This window comes from Kogia breviceps, chromosome 3, assembly GCF_026419965.1.
Source record: "Kogia breviceps isolate mKogBre1 chromosome 3, mKogBre1 haplotype 1, whole genome shotgun sequence".
Taxonomy (NCBI): Eukaryota; Metazoa; Chordata; class Mammalia; order Artiodactyla; family Physeteridae; genus Kogia; species Kogia breviceps.
The window spans coordinates 66995641-67015955 of NC_081312.1; the positions used below are offsets into that span (position 1 = coordinate 66995641).

Consider the following 20315-nt stretch of genomic DNA (forward strand, 5'->3'; position numbering starts at 1 on the left):
TAAAGCTGATTTTAAAAACTTCCACCACATTTTCTTCAGGGTTGTTTAAAAGGTTAGTCCTCTAAACAAGGGTGTTGATTATATTTACGTTACAAGTTAAACGTTAAATATGGAGATGGCTGCTCCAGTCCATAATGAGAATCTGATACTCAATTCTTAAACAACTGAGAATTTCTGCTAAAATGGATTACCATTAATCAGTAACAAAATAATACATACTACTACATCAACAAAAGAACTAGCTTTAATCTTTATATAAGTATTCTTATGGTCTTATGGTACCTAAGTATACTTCTAACAAAGCACTTAAATATATAAATTACCTGCCAGTTGACTGAACTAATTCAAATGTTGCTAAGAATTGAACTAGAATTTTCATTTTATCTTACACTTGGAATTTATTTTCCTTAAGCCAAATCACTCAACTACCATGAAAATATTCAAGTGGGACTTTTTTATTATAAAAATATATGTACAAAATGTAATCCATTATTACTTTATTGTTATTTTCTAATCACTAAAGAAAAGTCTTTTTGAATTGCTCAGTCATATCCACAAAGCCTAATTATATTACTAGAGAAAATGAGATTTCTTTAACCTCAAAGCAGATAGCTAATATTATAAGAACCTCTGCATTTCTACTATGCTAAAGATGGACAGAAATACATAAAGAAATTTGCCTCATACTTCTGTTGAAGGAAAAAACAAATGATTAAAGGCATATCCAGGGCTTCCCTGGTGGCGCAGTGGTTGTGAGTCTGCCTGCCGAGGCATGGGACACGGGTTCGTGCCCCGGTCCGGGAAGATCCCACATGCCGCGGAGCAGCTGGGCCCGTGAGCCATGGCCACTGGACCTGCGCGTCCGGAGCCCGTGCTCCGCAGTGGGAGGGGCCACAACAGTGAGAGGCCCGCGTGCCGCAAAAATAAATAAAAAAAATAAAGGCATATCCAAATACAGGCTCTATAAATTAAAATTTATTAACTTAAGGGAGAAGACAGGTCATTTCAACTCTAATACCAGTGGATAACAGATATTGCCCCATATTCCATTTGTTATTAAAACTGAAAGTTAGCACTTCTCACCAGACAACCTAATACGTACGTATAAAACTTAGCTGACAGTCAAGATTAAATGGTATGGCGTACATACACCTAAGTAAAAATGAGCTTGATTTTTTAGATAGGACATGGGCATCCTAATTTGTTTATTCTTTAAACAATACTTGTTTATCAAAAGAGGTCATTAAGAATAAGTAAAGCTAAAATGAAATTAGCTCATGTTTTCAAACCATTAAATTTTGGAGTCCATTCAAATCACTGAAGTTTCATGGTTAACTTATATTCATTTTAAATGCACATAAACATAATATTCTGCCTTTATTACCCAACTCTGACTAGTCCAACCCTCAGTAATAGTTTCATCAGACAAAGTAAACATAAGAGCAGGCTTGTTTTTAAAACAGTGAGGATATCTACACACTCCTTACAAATACAACTTAAACCATACAAACCATATTAAGCTAGTGCTGCTGAATAAATAGTAACATCACAAACAAGCTACCTCTTGCACCTTCACAAATATTGCTATGAATTTTTAAAAGAAAAATTCACGTATAAAATGAGTTAAAAAATAGTATTAGACTTAAAATGTCGCAAACATTCAAATTATTGATTTAAATCATATCTATGATTAAACAGTAGCATAATTTAATAACTGAGTTATTCTAAATTCCAGAATAAGGTAAGTTTAACATTTTAGTATTTGACTTAGCCATTTAATAGAGAAGTCCAACAAAAGCATGACTGGCTAACAACAAAACTGCTTTCAAATATCAGATGGTTACATCTAGAATTAATACTCAAGATAATCAATCCTAATGAGAACGATACATATCTTTCAAATTTTAGCTTGAATCAGGAACATTTGACAAACTATTGGTGTAGCAAAAGTGAAATTTTATATCAAACCTCTTGCAATGATACTTCTATCCTACCTGTATCTTCAATAAATTCCACACATTTTTCAACAAATAGTGGTATGGGCTTCTCAGCTGTAACCAGATCCTGGAGGGGCATCCCAAAGTAATTACTTTCCCAATTTCTACGTGTTGGTGGATTGAAGTTCTTAGTTTTCTTTTTCTGCTGTAAGAAAACATATTCAAGTTAAAACTATTAAAATTAATTTCCTTCAGAAAAACATCAGTATTAAGCAATGTAAATAAACATTTTGTATCAAAAGATATATTTAAAAGCCATATCCAACCTAAATGTCCATCAATACCGGGTTCATTAAATAAATTCTGCTAGAAGCAGCAACGTGACCAAGAGAAAGAGACAAAAGTTAACAGACAAAAAAATGGCTGAATAGAAGAAGCTTTTCCCTTTGGAAAATAACAGAAAACTGGATAGATAGGGAAATTAGAAAAGATCATTTTTCAATGCCAAGTGAAAAGGAGAAACTAGGAGTAAGCAATGCTCAATTCACAGTTTCAGTGTGGTCTGTTGATTGGTGCATTTGTTATTTGGTCTTTGGGGAAGTTCCAAGTGAGATTTTTGTGCATAGCTATATTAGTAAGAATATAACATAGCTTTAATTATTGATTATACAATGAAGCTATGCAACTCCATGAGTTTTAATCCCATCATTTTCTCATTTTCTTCCTCTCTATTGACTCTATTTCTTAAATATTAAGATAATTTTTATAAAAGAAAGTAACATCCTAGTGGGAAAGGAGATAATTTAGTCTATTAAAAATGTTTTATTAAGAACCCCCAAAAAGATAATTTTTATAAGTAACGGACAAAACATTTTCACAATAAAAAAACAAAATTATGTAAGAATTTTCAAAGTTTAATTTCAATCTTGCATTGGGAGAAAATGGGTTCTTAACCAGGGAGCGAACATTTCAAAAACCTAAGGAAATACTGCCTGGAATTCAACCCTTAAGGAGATTCTGAGTCAGTCTTCCTTAAGTAGGGTGTATTTATATTTGTCATAAGTATTGTTACTGACTTACAAATCACATAAAAACATACCATTTCTAATCAGAAAAGTATGTGTGGGGCAGGGGAGGGAACACAGGCAGAGCTTTCAATGCTTAAAGCAACAGTCCTCATTTTAATTTCCAGTTCTTTCCAGAGGAGTCTCTCCTTTGGATGGATTGATCTTTCAATGTGTTCTTCCAAGTTCCAAGTTATGCAACTGATACCTTGCATAATCAATCAAGTCCTTTCTTCATTTCAATTTCAGGCTGCTCTACCTAGCAAACTTCCAGAAATCCAACTTCTAAGTCTTCATATATTACCACTCTGATGATACAGATTACATAAACTCTGGTAGGTACAGATTACATACAATATAACTAGTTGTCTGAAATGTTACCAACAAAGCATTGGAATACTTGGTCTGGCTCAAGACCTAGCCCACCAAGTCAAGTAGTGTGGATCCTTCCTTACTCCTTAAGCAATCCTTCCACTACCACCACCACCGAAAGTGAACAATGTGCAAGAAAGTAGAAATGAAGAGATTGCAATTTCAAAGCTGAGGTAGGGATACAGCGACTGGGTCCTCTTCTTTCTCAGGAGCACTAAGCTGTTTTCCAGTCCGCAAACTACTAGCTGCAACATTTGATTACAAAAGTGAAAACTGAGGCAAAGATGGGTGTTTTTGTTTAGAGAGAAAATACAGTGGTGAAAAAGATTACACTTAAGCAAAGTAATGAAAACAGCAATGCCTAGCCTATGGCAGGAGCAACAGGATTATTAAAGATCTTAATCTGCAATGACACCTAAAAAACAAAGTTGTAAGAAAAGTAAGCTAGTTAGTCCTAACTAGCTGTTCCAATCAACTCTTAAGAAATTCTCTTTTCATACTACCCTTTAGGAACCAATCTAAACTCTGAATACTTCACTAAAATTGAGGGTAGACTTCTCTGGCTTATGCTCAGGGAATATCCATCCCCCAAAGTCCATAAAGTTACAAGGGCAAGTTATTTAATTCTGCAGTTACACCAAGATCAGATTACACCAGTGTTCTGAGGCAATGAAATGCTAAGTGGCTTATAGCATGGAATTTCTGGCAAAGCATAAACGGATAATTTACTAACATATAACTGCCCTGACAGTCAAGTTATAGTTCACATATATTGGGGGGGGAAAGGCATAAAAAGCTTATGTGACTTTTCTTTTATGTGAGTTTTCTACTAATTTACCAATTTTTCTACTAATTTATACTGGTACAAAAGAAAACTCTATGTAGGAAAAGTTTTGAATTAGACATTCCTAATTAGCTTTTATGATGAATAAAAACATATAAAACTTTTTTTCTATAAGTGATAGTTCTTAAGCATAAGAATCACTTCAGGGAGTTCTTTAAAAATGTGAATTTTGGGGCTTCCCTGGTGGCACAGTGGTTGAGAGTCCGCCTGCCGATGCAGGGGACACAGGTTCATGCCCCAGTCGGGGAAGATCCCACGTGCTGCAGAGCGGCTGGGCCCGTGAGCCATGGCCGCTGAGCCTGTGCATCTGGAGCCTGCTCCGCAACGGGAGAGGCCACAACAGTGAGGCCTGCAAACCACAAAAAAAAAAAGTGAATTTTGAAAAACTACACTATTCTAACATAACAACCCTTAGCTAAGAGTTGCTAATCTATAGCTACAAATTTATATCAATTCAAATTAACTTATATAATTTAAAATCTATTTCATAAATTAAACTAAGGCTAGATGATTACAACTGCTATAAAATCCCATCAAGTTTCTCTGAAATGCAAGAAAAAGATGAGGCATATGGTTATTTGGTCATTTATATCTATAGCTTTTGATGAACCAATAGTCAGAAATGGCAGGTCCCAATAAATAATTATGCCAGCAGGAAAACAGGATCCAATTTATGATAATCCAACTTTTGATTCATAACTACATTCATACAAATCTTAATTTCTGCTTAAATGCAAATACCCATGGTCTATTTTTCCTGGCCACTTAGGCAAATCTCATGTCTGCAAAAGCATATCCAGTAAAATAAACATTCTATTTCACAAATAATATAAACAATGTTATCAGTTAAGTGTCCAGTGGATATTAAAAACTATCATTAGTATAGGTAAACAGGACCAGGAAAAGGCATATAAATAGCTCTTTACAGAATCTGCTCTTCCACTTCAGCAATATCAGCAACACAACAAAGGAGAGCATCTAAGCAACATCCTCAAATATTCAATAAATACTATCGATACAATCAATAACACTGAAAAAAACAATACCTCAATTGCTTCATATGTAACCAACAAACTGAAGAAAACTTAAGCAGCAAAAAACAGTTGAGGTTCTCAAAGAATAAATCCAAGAAACAAGAAATTTTGGACTTCTCTAGTCTCTTAAATTTATTATGGGATTCTTGAAATAAAAGATTAAAGAAGAAATGAGACAACCAGAGGCAAAATGTAAAGAAAGTGAAGAAAAAAAAACCATTAAAGAAATGAATACCTCTTTAGTAAAAGACTCAATATGACTGAATAGATCAGAATAAAGTGGAAAAGATCATCAGAGTTCTCTTTTCTACTGTATAATTTCTTTGACACATGCCCAAAAATACTTTTGCTCCCATTTTTAAAAGTCTTAATCTTCTCTCTGCTAACTACTGCTCCAGAATTCTACTCCCTTTTGCAGAACAAACTCTACATAAATCATCTATACTAGCTGTCTCCAATTCCTCTCCTTCCATTCCCTCTTATATGTACTTATATTAGTTTATCACTCTCATCACTCCACTAAATCTGCTCTTAGTAAGTTCACGAATGACTGTTTTGCAATAGTCAGTTCTCAGCTCTCATCTTACTTAACTTTTCAGCAGTCACTCTCTTCAGTGGACTTGAGGAGATGACCTCTATTATCTAATTTGTTCTCCCCTTATTAGTCTCCCTAGCTTGTCCCTCCTCGGCAACCTTGTAATACTGTGAATACCCCAGGCCTCACTCAGTCCCTGCCTTTTCTTCTCAATATCTATAATCACCCTCTTGGTAATGTCATCCATATGCTGCTAACCCAAATTAATATTGCCAGCTCAGCTCTTTCTCCTGAACTCCAGACTCATTTGAAACCTTCTGACTCTTCACTTGAATGACTAAGAGATATTTCTTTCTTAACGTGCAAAACTTGAACTCCTGATGATTTCCTTAAAATGAGCTCTATCTTCAGCCTTCTACATCTCAGTTGCTGGCAATTCCATCCTTTCAGCTGCCAGGCTAAAATCTTGGAGTCATTTTTGATCCCTCTTATTTTCTCACACCCTACTTTCAAATCTATGAGATCTTAACCATCTTCACTGTTAATTCTCTGGTCCATACAGCTATCACCATTTCACATATGTAGATTACTGCATTGACTGCTCAATCAATCCTCCCTATTTCTACCACCACTCTCTACATACCGTTCTCTACAAAGCACCCAGAATGATAGTGACCCACAAATAACAACCTTCAAGGCCATATATAATCTAGCATGCTTTGAACTCAGTTTCTACATATTCTGACCTCATTTTCCTCTACTTTCTCCATCATTTTACTCCCTTTCCTTACTTCCTTGTGCAAGTAAGTTACACAGCTTACTTGCTTTTTCAGCATGTGACACATGCTCCTAACTTAGGACTTTTGCATTGGCTGTTCCCTTTACCTTCTCAATGAGGCCTACGTTGACTATTAAAAATTGTAATCTATGGCCTGTCTTTCTCTAACTACGGCCCAGTACTTCTAATCCTTCTTACACTGCTTTTCCTACCCACAACACTATATAAATTTTCTCATATATCATCATCATCATCATCATTACTATTTTGGTGTACGCCTGCTACAATTTAAGCTCCACACAAGGGCACAGATTTTTATCTGCTTTGTTCATTAACATACTCCAATGCTCTGGAATTCTGCTTGTGAAAAAGAAAAGTACAAAGATAGTCGAGGTCTCTTCTGAAATAATGAATTTAATTTGTAGATTTAATGATCTCACCACGCACCAGGAAAGATAAACAAATAGGAGTAAACCTTTAAGTTACAGACATATGCTGCTGAACTCAGTAAGCTTCAAATATCTTAAAAGCATCTAGGCAGAAGAAACCAATGACCAACAAAGGAGGGAAAATATCAGGCTAGCCTCAAAGTTCTCATGAAAACTTGGGAAGTCAGAAGAGTCTTCTATGTCAATGTTCATGGGAAAAAGATTTGTCCAAGATTCTTTATTTAGCCAGTATGTCACCCAAATGTGTGTAACAAGCAACTACAGATTTTTTTAAGTTCTCAAATATGTAATAGTTAATATTTAAATTATAGCACTCCTGAACTGCCTTCTTAGAAATCCTAAACACATAAAGAAACATCATTGGGGCTTCCCTGGTGGCGCAGTGGTTGAGAATCCACCTGCAGATGCAGGGGATGCGGGTTCGTGCCCTGGTCCAGGAAGATCCCACATGCCGCGGAGCGGCTGGGCCCGTGAGCCATGGCCGCTGAGCCTGCGCGCCCGGAGCCTGCGCTCCGCAACGGGAGAGACCACAGCAGTGAGAGGTCCGTGTACCGGAAAAAAAAAAAAAAAAAAAAAAAAAAGAAACATCATTGGGTGGAGACAGGGCATGGAGGGATAAATTAGGAGCTTGGGATCAACATATACACACTACTATATATAAAATATATAACCAACAAGGACCTACTGTATAGCACAGGGAACTATACTCAATGTTTTGTAATAATCTACAAGGGAAAAGAATCTGAAAAAGAATAACTAGTGGTTTCTTTATTTCTCTCTCTTTTTTTGCTAATGAAGAATAAAAATAGATAAGAAAAAAGCAAACTAAAAAATAAATGTAAATGGATTAAGATCAGATCAGCTATAAAAGACTCTCAGACTTGGTACAAAACTAAACAGGAGAACTTCCCTGGTGGCACAGTTGTTAAGAATCTGCCTGCCAATGCAGGGGACACTGGTTCGAACCCTGGTCCGGGAAGGTCCCACATGCCACAGACCAAGTAAGCCTGTGTGCCACAACTACTGAAGCCCATGAGCCTAGAGCCTGTGCTCTGCAACAAGAGAAGCCACCACAATGAGAAGCTCACACACCACAACAAAGAGGAGCCCCCACTTGCCGCAACTAGAGAAAGCCCTCGTGCAGCAGCAAAGACCCAATGCAGCCATAAACAAAGAAACAAATACATTTATTTTAAAAAACACCAAAAACAAAAAACTAAACATGACTAACTAACCACATGCCATTTAAACAGACTCCTAAAAACTGAAAACAAAATCATGGAGAAAGTAATGATTTTTTTTGTTTTTATAAGAGCAAGGTTAACATCGCAGCTGTCTTCAAAGCAAAAAGCTTTGAACTATACAAAAGAGACCCACTTACAATTATCTAGAATTCAATCCACCAAGTAGCAGAAACAAAGTATAGCAGAATTATGTACCTCTATGGAAAAAGAGTAAGAAATTTTAAATGATCTCCTTTAATCCTTGTCAAGATCAAGTACACCAAAATTTATGATAATAAAGATGAATTAAGAATGTTGATTTTAACAGATTTACATATACTGATATGTTACAGTTTAAGAACAGGATAAATGGTATAATTTCATTCCATCAAATTAAAACATTTATGTTAATATTATAGCAAAAATTAAAAAACAAATACCAAACTATTGACAACGATACCCTTAAATTTAGAGCAGGGTATAGAAGGAAAGAGAAAGAAAAGACTTGGGGGAGGTTATACAGAATTTTCACTGTAAGTTGTACATTTCCTTTTGTAAAGGAAGTACTTTTTGAAAAGATAAAGATCACTTGTGTAACCAGAAAAAAATCAAGATTTAAAAAATTATGTCTATGAGGGACTTCCCTGGTGGCACAGTGGTTAAGAATCCACCTGCCAATGCAGGGGACATGGGTTCAAGCCCTGGTCCAGGAAGATCCCACATGACGCGGAGCAACTAAGCCCGTGCACCACAACTACTGAGTCTGCACTCTGGAGCCCGCGAGCTACAACTACTGAGCCCGCGTGCTACTGCTACTGAAGCCCGTGTGCTTAGAGCCCGTGCTCCACAACAAGAGAAGTCACCACAATGAGAAGCCCATGCACCACAACGAAGAGTAGTCCCTGCTTGCCACAACTAGAGAAAGCCTGCACACAGCAATGAAGACCCAACACAGCCAAAACCAGATTAATTTAAAAATTTATGTCTATGATATATAAACTTTAATCCTCTTTTCAAAAAGGAAAGAAATAGGCAATCAAATTTCTCCCCAATGGCTTCCAATTTGAGTTTTCTCTGTTCCCTATATACTCTGTCCCACACTCAAGAGATTCTCAACATATCACACAGCATGCTAAAAATTTCTGAGAAGTTGTGCAATTAAAGAAACTCATGTAACTACAAGTACTACCTACCCTCTCTCTTCCTAATGTCCTCAACTCACATTTCATTGGAAAAGACACATAGGAATTCCCTTTTCTTCACTTATACCTACAACCAACCCACCTATGTATCTCTACCCTGATTCATCTTTTCCTTCCTAGGAATGTAGTATCCCCTGTTCATACAAGCCAATATCCCCAGGCCTCTGCTTTCACAGCATCAATCTGTCCCTCTCCTGGGTCATTCTTATGAATATATAAATATAATATCTCTCATTTTTAAAAACAAACATGAAAACAAAACCCTCTTTTGATCCCATATTGAACTCTAGCTACTGACCCAAATCTTGCTCCCTTTCATAGAAACACTTCTTGAAGATGTCATCTACATCTATCTCTACTTTTCACAACCCATTCATTCTTCACTCTGCTTCCATCTGGTTTTCTCTCCCATTCCACTAAACTGCTTGTCAAGATCAGATACTTCCACACTATCAAATCAAAAAGAAACTTTTTATTCCTCTTGAGCTCTCAGCAACATTCTTGATCACTTCCCTCCTTAAACACTTGCTCTCTTGGCTCCCATGTCACTACTCTTTACCAGTTTTTCCTCTTTTCTCAGCAGTGATTCATTTTTCTTTCTTCCTTTTTTTTTTAAACATCTTCATTGGAGTATAATTGCTTTACAATGGTGTGTTAGTTTCTGCTTTATAACAAAGTGAATCAGCTATATATATATATATATATATATATATATATATATATATCCCCATATCTCCTCCCTCTTGTGTCTCCTTCCCACCTTCCATATCCCACATCTCTAGACGGTCACAAAGCACAGAGCTGATCTCCCTGGGCTATGTGGCTGCTTCCCACTAGCTATTTTACATCTGGTAGTATATATAAGTCCATGCCACTCTCTCACTTCGTCCCAGCTTACCCTTCCCCCTCCCTGTGTCCTCAAGTCCATTCTCTATGTCTGCGTCTTTATTCCTGTCATCCTGCCCCTAGGTTCTTCATAACCCTTTTTTTTTTTTTAGATTCCATATATATGTGTTAGCATACGGTATTTGTTTTTCTCTTTCTGACTTACTTCACTCTGTATGACAGTCTCTAGGTCCATCCACCTCACTACAAATAACCCAATTTCGTTTCTTTTTATGGCTGAGTAATATTCCATTGTATATACGTGCCACATCTTCTTTATCCATTCATCTGTCGATGGATACTTAGGTTGCTTCCATGTCCTGGCTATTGTAAATAGAGCTGCAATGAAAGTTGTGGTACATGACTCTTTTTGAATTATGGTTTTCTCAGGGTATATGCCCAGTAGTGGGATCGGTTTCACCTGCCAACAAGTCTTCCTGGTCTACCCAAACTCACTTCTAAGCCCCTCCCTTCTTCTCTAGCTATTCTCTGTCCTTACGTGAATTTATCTAAACTCATAACTTTCAATCCTTTTATATCCTGATAAGTCTTCCTCTGAATACCAGATTCATAATCTAACTTTTATACTTCCACTGGGATGTCAACATAGATATTTTAAACATAATATAAAAAGCACAAAACAGATGTCTTGAGTCTCTCTGGTCTGAAATCTTTCACTCTTAACCTTCTTCACTATCTCAGTAAATCTAAATCTATCCAGTTGCTTAAACCGTAAATTTAGGAATCAGCCTTGATTTTCCCTTACTCTCCACAGCAAATGCATAAGAAGCCCTGTTGGTATGACTTCCAGAATACTCTAGAAACTGTCCACTTTTCCTTTTTAGTACCTATAAACTTGGCACATGGTGGGTGCTCAGTCAACACTAACAGTAGCAAACAAAATTACAAACAGGAACCAGAGAAAGCCTTTACCATATAAGATTTCTGTTAATAAACAAATGAAACACTGTTAGTTTATTTACCAGTTATGCAAAGTTTCATTATACCTAATTTTTTTTTCCTATGGGAGTCATTACATAGAAATACCTAAGCTTAAGCATCTGAACCTAATAAAATCAGGATTCATACAAAATAATGATTCTTATCATAAAACTACAAGAAGAATTAAATAGCCAACTCTATGTGAATTCACTTGGACAAGGTAATGTACTTTCAACAGTGTGTAAGACCTGACCATTTACCATGTGCATGCTAGGTATTGTGCAGGATAGGATACACAAAGCCACACATGTGAAAAACTGCACAGAGTACACAGATGCGCGCATGCGTGCACACACTCAAAAGTACAAGCAAACCTGGGGGAATCTAAAGATCTGTGGGGTCACATTAATGTCAATACCCTGTTTGTGATATTTTACTAGTTTTGCAAGATGTTACCTTTGTGGGAAACTGGGCAAAGGGTGCATGGAATCTCTCTGCATTAGTTCTTACAATGGTATGTCCATCTACAATTACCTCAAATTAAAACAATTTTTTTAAAAAAAGGTCATTGCAATAATCCAAGTAAGAAGTTATGATAACCTCAACTAAGACTGTGACAATGAAATGGAAACATGTTTTACAGCAGAATAAAGACCAGACAAGATAAATAGCAAGAGCATGTAGCTTTGACCCATAGTACCTCCTTCCTGAAAATACATTCTTACCCAATCATGGTGAGGATAGGGAAGTAATATCTATAACCTGTGAGGAAAAACCTGCCTTTCCTAATGAGCAAGTACAAACAAGCCTTGTATGACTGACTTCTAGAATCTCACAGGAATTTCATTAACAACCACATTTGGCTACATGGGGTTTCTCAACTTCAGTATTATTGACATTTTGAATTGCAGGGTGTTGAGCAGCATCTCTGGCCTCAATCCAACAGATACCAGTAGCAATTCCCCACCTGAGTTGTGACAGCCAAAAATGTCTCCAGGTATTGCCAGATGCTCCCTGCAGGTCAAAATTGACCCTGGTTGAGAACCATTGCGCTAGGCTAATAAAATCAAGGACTAAGAACTCAAGTTTGGGAGATGGATACAGGTATAGCCCTGGGCAGTCTGAGACTTTAACTTTAAAAAAAAAACTCAATAATTCAAGATAGAGAATCACTACCATACGGTACACAAAGATGAATGATAATCAAAACAGCCTTCAAAAAGCTTACAATGTAGTAAGAAAAAGAAAACTTATTAAACTACAAAGCAATAAAACTACTATAAAGTGATTACCTTATGTGGGAAGAATAAGTATTACACCATAGCATAACACATCAACATAAGAAAGAAGTCTTTAGAGTCAGTATTCCATGAAGGTCTACTAATCTTTTTTTTTTTTTACTTTTTAGTTCTCTAAAAGCTGTTAGGTGCTGGATGTTGTGAATGCTCTTTCAGACCCTTTAACGTAACACTAGGTGAAACGAGGGAAGAGAAAATAACTGAGGGCAAATAAATGTGGTCTGGGTTCTTGTATATATGTATCAGACAAACCGGTTCTTGCACTGATTCATCTCTAAGATGACACCTTCCTATAAAGCATTTCAACATATATTATCTACCTGGCAGGTATTTTATTAATGTCATTAACAACTTCACTAACAAAAAATTAAACCGGGAGTCACCTGGAGAGGGTCCTAGTAAAACATCTAGCTATTCAAGTTAAGGATGGGTAGATTTCTTCCCAACTTCCCTAAAAATATTTTTTCAAGTGTATTCAAATCAAAATAAGTTTTATATTATACCCAGCATTTCATTCTTAAAACCATTATTTCTCCCTTTGCTTCCCATGTCATCTGTTAGGTTCTTTCTGTCACTCTAAAGATTGCCAATCAGAGCATCAGTAAAGAATGAGACAAATTCAAGTGTGTTCTTCTCTTCTCTTACATCAACAGAGGTTCTAGAGTCCATATATACTTTAGAAAGTATATATGATACCCTTAAAATGCCACTAAAATTTTGTGAACGTGCATTTTTCCAGGAAAAATGCCCAAACCTTTCCTCAGATTTTCAAAGGCTAAGAACAATTTCCAAAAAGCTCAAAACAACTACACACACATACACAAACATATGCAAGGTGTACCTCTATATGGACAGTTAGATACTAACTCAAGATCACTTTTGTCACACCCTTATACTCTGTTGTAAGAACTGTAAACATCAGATATTACTACTTTTAAAAAGCAGTCCTCCTTCCACTGAGGTTTCTCTTAACACAGTCATATATTAAGCCCTATTGAGGACTCTTTCAACACATCAGCTGAGATGACAAGAAAACATTACAGAGCTGAAAATCATAAAACTATACCTACTGTGGAAATAACTCTTCTAGGTTTGAGTGGGATGATTTGTAGTATATAAATTTTTGGAGCACATAAAATTGACAACCCTATAAACTCACTTATAAGTCTTGGAATAGTAACAATTGCCCATTGATATAAAATTATAGTAAGAACACAGTATTCTATGTTATAGAGGTAAAGTGCCTCCTTGATATATTAACTAAATATAGTCTAACAATTAATATAATGAATGTGCTGCAGAAGAGTAATTTCAATAATTTGTGCTATGCCAGTTTTTGCTAAACATTCAACATGCTGTTATGAAAGCTAAGAAAAAACACAAAGTTTGAATAGAAAGCCACACTGAAGACATTTACATTTGCTTTTAAATTAGTGAAAACAAGCATACCACTGACACAATCATTTAAATTGAGTCTTATTAGAACACATCAGTCAAAATATACTTTAAAAACTAACCATCTCGTTACATTTCATTCTGAATGTGAAGAGTAACAGATCATGGTCAACCCAACAGCACAGAACAAATTTAAAGAAACAGCAAATAGTGAAATGTAGGCAGAAATACTCACATTATATATCCACACTTACGTCATACCATAAATTGATGTCGCCAGCACCAGAAATGCTACTAAAGAAACCAATTTTAACTTTACGAGAAATTTCTGAAACACCTTAGAACTAATCAGTCAGAGGTAGAACATACTTAGCCAATATGAAAGCAATAAAAATCGTTACTAAGACTCCTAAGTAAATGCTTTCCAAATGAAATGAGAGACATGAAAGAACCAGAAGTTTTACTAACCTTGATGAAAATTTAAAATGTTTAATTTTCACCAAAATCAAATGTACTAGACTGAATTCCTGAGAGCAGAGCCCATGACCAAGTCATCCCCGTATCCTTAGCTTTGGACAGTGTTCAGGCATAGAAGGCATTCAGTAAGATGCTTGTTGAATAAAACAACAGTTTCCTTGAGTCAAAATAAATGTAATTATTTTAAAAAACCCATAAATGGTTCTTTCATTACCACTAAAAAAACAAAGCTATATACTCCTACTGACTTCAACTGATCATAGTACAACATACTATGCTCGGCCATGGAGATCAACTATAAACAACATATAAATCTAGCCTGCCTTAGACATTACCCTAATTTGGGGGAAGCCAACCTCACCCAGAGCTCTAAAGGCTCAGGCCTACATTCAATAGCATAATTCTCCACCCCTGGCCAGACTTTACTGGTCAGGAATGGATATAAGACCCAACTGATGGCCATGAGGCTGGAAAAGATGCTGGTTGAGGAATCTGAGAAAGCAGTTTTCTCATTCTTCTGATCATACTTCCTTTACAAAAGTGACCCTCACTCTCTCCCCTAAGGAAGTGTCTGCAAGGTAATAACATATATAATGGGCACCCTATTATCAACTGCCCAGAAATCTAACCAAGGTACTCCCGCCAAAATAGGTGAAAAATAGAAAACCTGAAACTGTCAAGCAGTTCAAGACTTTGTTAAATGACTTAGCTCATTAAACAAAGTGCAAACTACTCTATCTGTATCTGATCTGTAAGTACTGCTCTTCCTATAGTAAGCTCTTTAAGCATCCAATTTTTATTTAGCCTTAATTATAACTCTTTCAAGAACCTCAGATGTGAACACTGACAGTCAGTTAAGTGACTGTCAAGAGGTGATGATATACACTAAAAATAAAAAAGCAAACTTACCCTATCACTTACACATTTTGATACAGACAAACAGCAGTTCAACACAGACATACTTTCATATATTTCATTACTTTTATATCTGGAATGAACAATCTATAAATCAAGAGAAAATTCTGGTCACCCCTGTTTGGCTGACAGTGTTTTCAAAAGGCATTTTACTTAATAAAGACTGTAGGTTCTAGAAGTCAGAAGTCAAATAATTCTAAACTTAAGGTTTACTATACTCTAAAGGATCTACCCTATTAATAGCTTGGTATCAGTTCACTATCTACTAATACTAAATTAACATCTTCAACTCAATATATACATATAGATATCTCTTCAGTTTTTTGAAGAAAACATACCTATTTTGGTATTCTTCCCTAAACAGGCTCCAAACCCTAGTATAATGGCTAAAGCAGCAGAATCTTCTAAGATACTATCTGATAGAGGGGTTTAATAAGAAGGGACCAATAAAATACAGAGAAAATAATAAAGACTGAATGGAACATTTGAGAGTAAAATAGGAGTTGGTAGTTGCTAATATAAATAAGAGGATGAAAAGATTCATGACCTGGAAATAAGACAGGAAAATAATTTTAAAGAAAAATCTCAAAAAGAAAAATCATTGGAATACCAGCTTATTCTAATGCACCACAAAATTCACAAAGTATTCTACTATTTACTATCTGAATCAAGCTGACAGCACTGAAATGAATACAGAAGAAAAAACAAACTAGCTTAAACACAAGTATACCTCACTTCATTGAATTGATGTTAAAAACTGGCAATTTTATCAATACAACTCAAATTTTCTCATTCAGTTCATTCTCTTAAGCACTATTTTTCAAGCACCTGTTAAGTTAAGAAGTCAATTCAGTAGGTCACAACCAGCACCTCTTTTTTCACTGCAATAGACAAGAAAATCAAAATAACGTATAAAGTAGGTATTGTTTTGCAAGATTTCCTTTACATAGAAATATTTATGTCTATTACGGGTCATGACTTAAGAAAATCCTTGCAAATCAAGAAATGTCTTAGAGGTTTTGTTCCTACAACTAACACTAAACTCATTTTGGCGTATAGAACAAAAGATAATTAAGCATAAAGCCTTCTCTGATTGGCAGGAATGACAACTAAAGCCCACATTAAGAGAAACAAATCTTTGAGCCTTCCTTAGATGCCACTAATGCCCAAAAGTTATATTTTTCCAATGTCAAGGAACCTGAGAAAATATTCCTAAACTATAGCTCCCATGTTGGAATCAAAGAATGAAGGTAAAGAGAAAGAACTTTTCTCTTAGAGAGAAAAAAGAAGTACATAAATTCAGGATCAGAAATCACAGGAGTATTTAATTTAAAAATGAGTCAAGAGACTAATCCAGTAAATGGGACAAAGGACTATTCTGAAATACAGACAGAGTATACTGGGATATTTCAGGCCTGAAGCACACTGTAATAGCATTTATTGAGCACTGCTGTATGTCAGGCACTTGAGACACACAGTTCCAATTTCTACCACAGTTACAAGGGAAACATTATAATTCCTAATTTACAGGTGAGGGAATGAGCTAAGAAAGGGTAAGTGGTCTATTTTTACTCTCCCTACCTTTAAGGATCCTCTCTGCTCCTTGGCCATTCAACATTGGTCTAGGCTGTGTTAGGCACTCCTCTGTATTCACTCCCTAGGTCATTTCATCTACTGCCATCTCTACTTCATTGTCTCCTAAATACGTATCTCCAACTCAGACCTCTTCTCTGAGGACCTATATATCTAACTGCCTATTTGACATCTCCACTTGAACTCTAAAAGTTTTAATTTCCATCCCTCCACTCCAAACCTGGCAAATTTCCAATGCTCTACGTCAGGAACAGAATCATTGATTAAGCTGCACAAGCTAGAAACCAAGAAGATATCTTTCCTATCTCTTTCATCATCTTTACTCTTCCCCCACATATGCAATACATTATCAAATCTTATGTATTTTAAGTATTTCTCAAATCCATCCCATTCTATCCATTGCCACCACTCTCTCTCCCCACTCCAACTATTCAAAGCTTTTATCATGATTTGCTTAGACTACTGTAAATGCCAACTGGTCTTCTGTATCACTCAACCCATACTCCATACTGAAACCCAGTGATTTCAGATCCACTAACTCTGTTAATTTCAATTTACTCTTAGGCTAAATAACAAAAATTCTTAACAGTGCTAAAAAGGTCTGCATCTAGTCCCTAGTCTCAAATCTCTCCTTGTATTATTCTCTCCCATAGACCAGGTATCAGCAAACTATGGCCTAGGGGACCAATCCACCCTGCTGCCTGTTTTTAAAAATAGCCATACTGGGCTTCCTTGGTGGCGCAGTGGCTAAGGATTCGCCTGCGGATGCAGGGGACACAGGTTCGTGCCCTGGCCTGGGAAGAACCCACAGGCCGTGGAGCAACTAAGTCTTTGTGCCACAACCACTGAGTCTGTGCTCTAGAGCCCGCATGCCTAGAGCCAGTGCTCCGCAACAAGAGAAGCCCCCACTCACCACAACTAGAGAAAAGCCTGCACGCAGCAACAAAGACCCAACACAGCCAAAAATAAATAAATAAATAAGCCATACTCATTCATTTACATATTGTCCATGCCTGCTTTTTTTTACAGCAGATCTGAGCAATTATAATACATGAGGTATTACCTTCAAAGTCTCAAATATTTATTATCTTGCTCTGTACAGAAAGTTTGCCAACAACGGCTTTAGATCAATGACTAGCTAGCCACAGTGACCTCCTTTAAGAACATGCACATTCTATTCATTCAGCATTAAATATTCTTCCATCCACCCAACCATTCCCCTAGTTAAGTCCTATTCATCTATCAGATCTGACAAAATGACAAGTCTCAGGGAAGCCTTCACTCACCCTGTAGCCCAGTATATCCCAATTCAGATTAGCCACATTTCAAGTGTTCAACAGCCTCACATGGCTTCGAAGGACAGCTCCAAGTCAGAGGTCTGTGTATTTGGGAGCACTCTGCTCTGTTTTACTGGTAAATGTGCCTGTCTCTGAGCCAATAGCACATTATGTTAAATACTAAAGTTTTACATTATCTGACAGACTAAGCACATATATCATCACCAATCTACCTCTGCCTTTCTTCTTCAGAAGTGTCCTGGCTGTTCAATATTTGGTTTTACTATTTACTCTTCCATATTTGTATTAGAATCAGTGCAAAATTTCTTGAAAAATCTTTGACACTTTGAATGAAACAACACTGAATCTAGAGATAAGTCTGAACAGCAATAACTTCTTTTATGATAAGCCATATTCATGGATAGGAAAGCAATAGTTACTCCATTTATTTAGATCTTCTTTAATGTCCTACAATAAAGTTTTATACTTTTCCACACGGAGGTTTGGTTTGCACATGATGTTACAATTACTCCCAGGCACTTGATAATCTGCCATGCTTTTATTTTATTTTTTGCGGTACGTGGGCCTCTCACTGTTGTGGCCTCTCCCGTTGCGGAGCACAGGCTCTGGACGCGCAGGATCAGCAGCCATGGCTCACGGGCCCAGCCGCTCCATGGCATGTGGGATCTTCCCGGACCGGGACACGAACCCGTGTCCCCTGCATCGGCAGGCGGACTCTCAACCACTGCACCACCAGGGAAGCCCTGCCATGCTTTTATAAATGGTGTCTTCTCTGATTATTTTTTCTAGTTGTTTACTGCTGATGTATAGAGATGCAACTGATGATTACTGATCTTATATAGAGCTGTTTTGCTCTTTTATTAATACTAATAATTTATCTGTAGATCCTTTTTGGCTTTTACACAGGCAATCATATCATCAGCCAAGAGTGACAATTTTGTTTCTTCCTTTCCAATACTCATCCTTTTAATTTTTTTTCTTATCTTACTGCTTTAACTAGGATATCTGTATAATACCAACTGGAAGTGGTGATGGTGTGTACATTCTGTCTTGTTCCTGGTTGAAAAGGGAATCCATTTCCCTAATTAGGATGATGCTTATTGTAGATTTCACTTGTTTGCATATTTATAGGTACCTTTTCTCAAGTATGTTCTCATCTGTTCATAATTTAGTAGCCTTCTCATGAATTAAATTTTATCAAGTGCTTTTTATATACATTGTTGGATTTTTTTTGGTATTATACATTCACAATCCCTTATGTAAAACCCTTAGGGTAAGATATTTTAGAATTCAGAAAATTTTAGTCATCATCTCTACTGTACAGTACAAAAAACGTGTATTAGGTAACAACCTCAACAAACCGTGGGTCAGGACCTGTATTCAAATATATTAATACACTTATAGTGAACTATATGGACATTCACTCTAAATAAGACAATGCTTATATGTAGCCTCACACATTAGTTCAAATCAGGTTTTCCCACCAAGAACAGGGTAAATCAGACTATGCTGCCAAGTTCTAAACAAACTTTTGGTTTTCAGAGGTTACTGGATTTCAAAATTGCAGTTAAGAGTCTGTAGACCTGAACTTTATTTAGAATTTTTGCATGTGCACTCATAAGTAAAATGGGACTATAATTTTCCTTTCTAATATTACCCTTGACTGGTTCTGGAATTAAGAATAGATAACTTCAGAGAATGAATTAAAGAATGTATTCTCCTATTCTATTTTCTGGATTTGTAGAACATTGGAATGATCTGTTCCTTAAAAAGTCTCCTGTAAAATTACCTGGGCCTGGTATTTTTGTGGCAAGATGTAACTACTACTTCATAATTTATTTAATAGTTACAGGATTATTCTAAGCTTTCCTGTCGAGGAGTTTAACTTTGTTTAAACTTTCAAATTTGTTGACATAAAATTGTTGACAGTATTCTCCACTATCTTATTAATCTGATCTATCTGTAATTATATTCCCCTTTTCATTCTCAGGATTTATGCCTTCTCTTTTTATCTGATCAATCTTGCCAGATCTTTGTCTATAATTTTCTAGTCTAAAAAATGTTAACCATCATC

The 20315-nt window shown here is 36.3% G+C and overlaps 1 protein-coding gene across 5 annotated transcripts in view; it reads right to left on the bottom strand.

The window, feature by feature from the left end:
• Nucleotides 1-20315, bottom strand: part of ARHGAP5 (Rho GTPase activating protein 5) — a 77181-nt gene that overhangs the window by 37478 nt on the left and 19388 nt on the right. For 4 of the 5 annotated variants that reach the window (XM_067028603.1, XM_067028602.1, XM_059057208.2 and 1 more), the window contains one exon: nt 1995-2142. In XM_067028603.1, the coding sequence (XP_066884704.1) occupies nt 1995-2142 (148 nt within the window). The remainder of the gene's footprint in view (nt 1-1994; nt 2143-20315) is intronic. The other variant, XM_059057209.2, reaches the window with a different exon arrangement.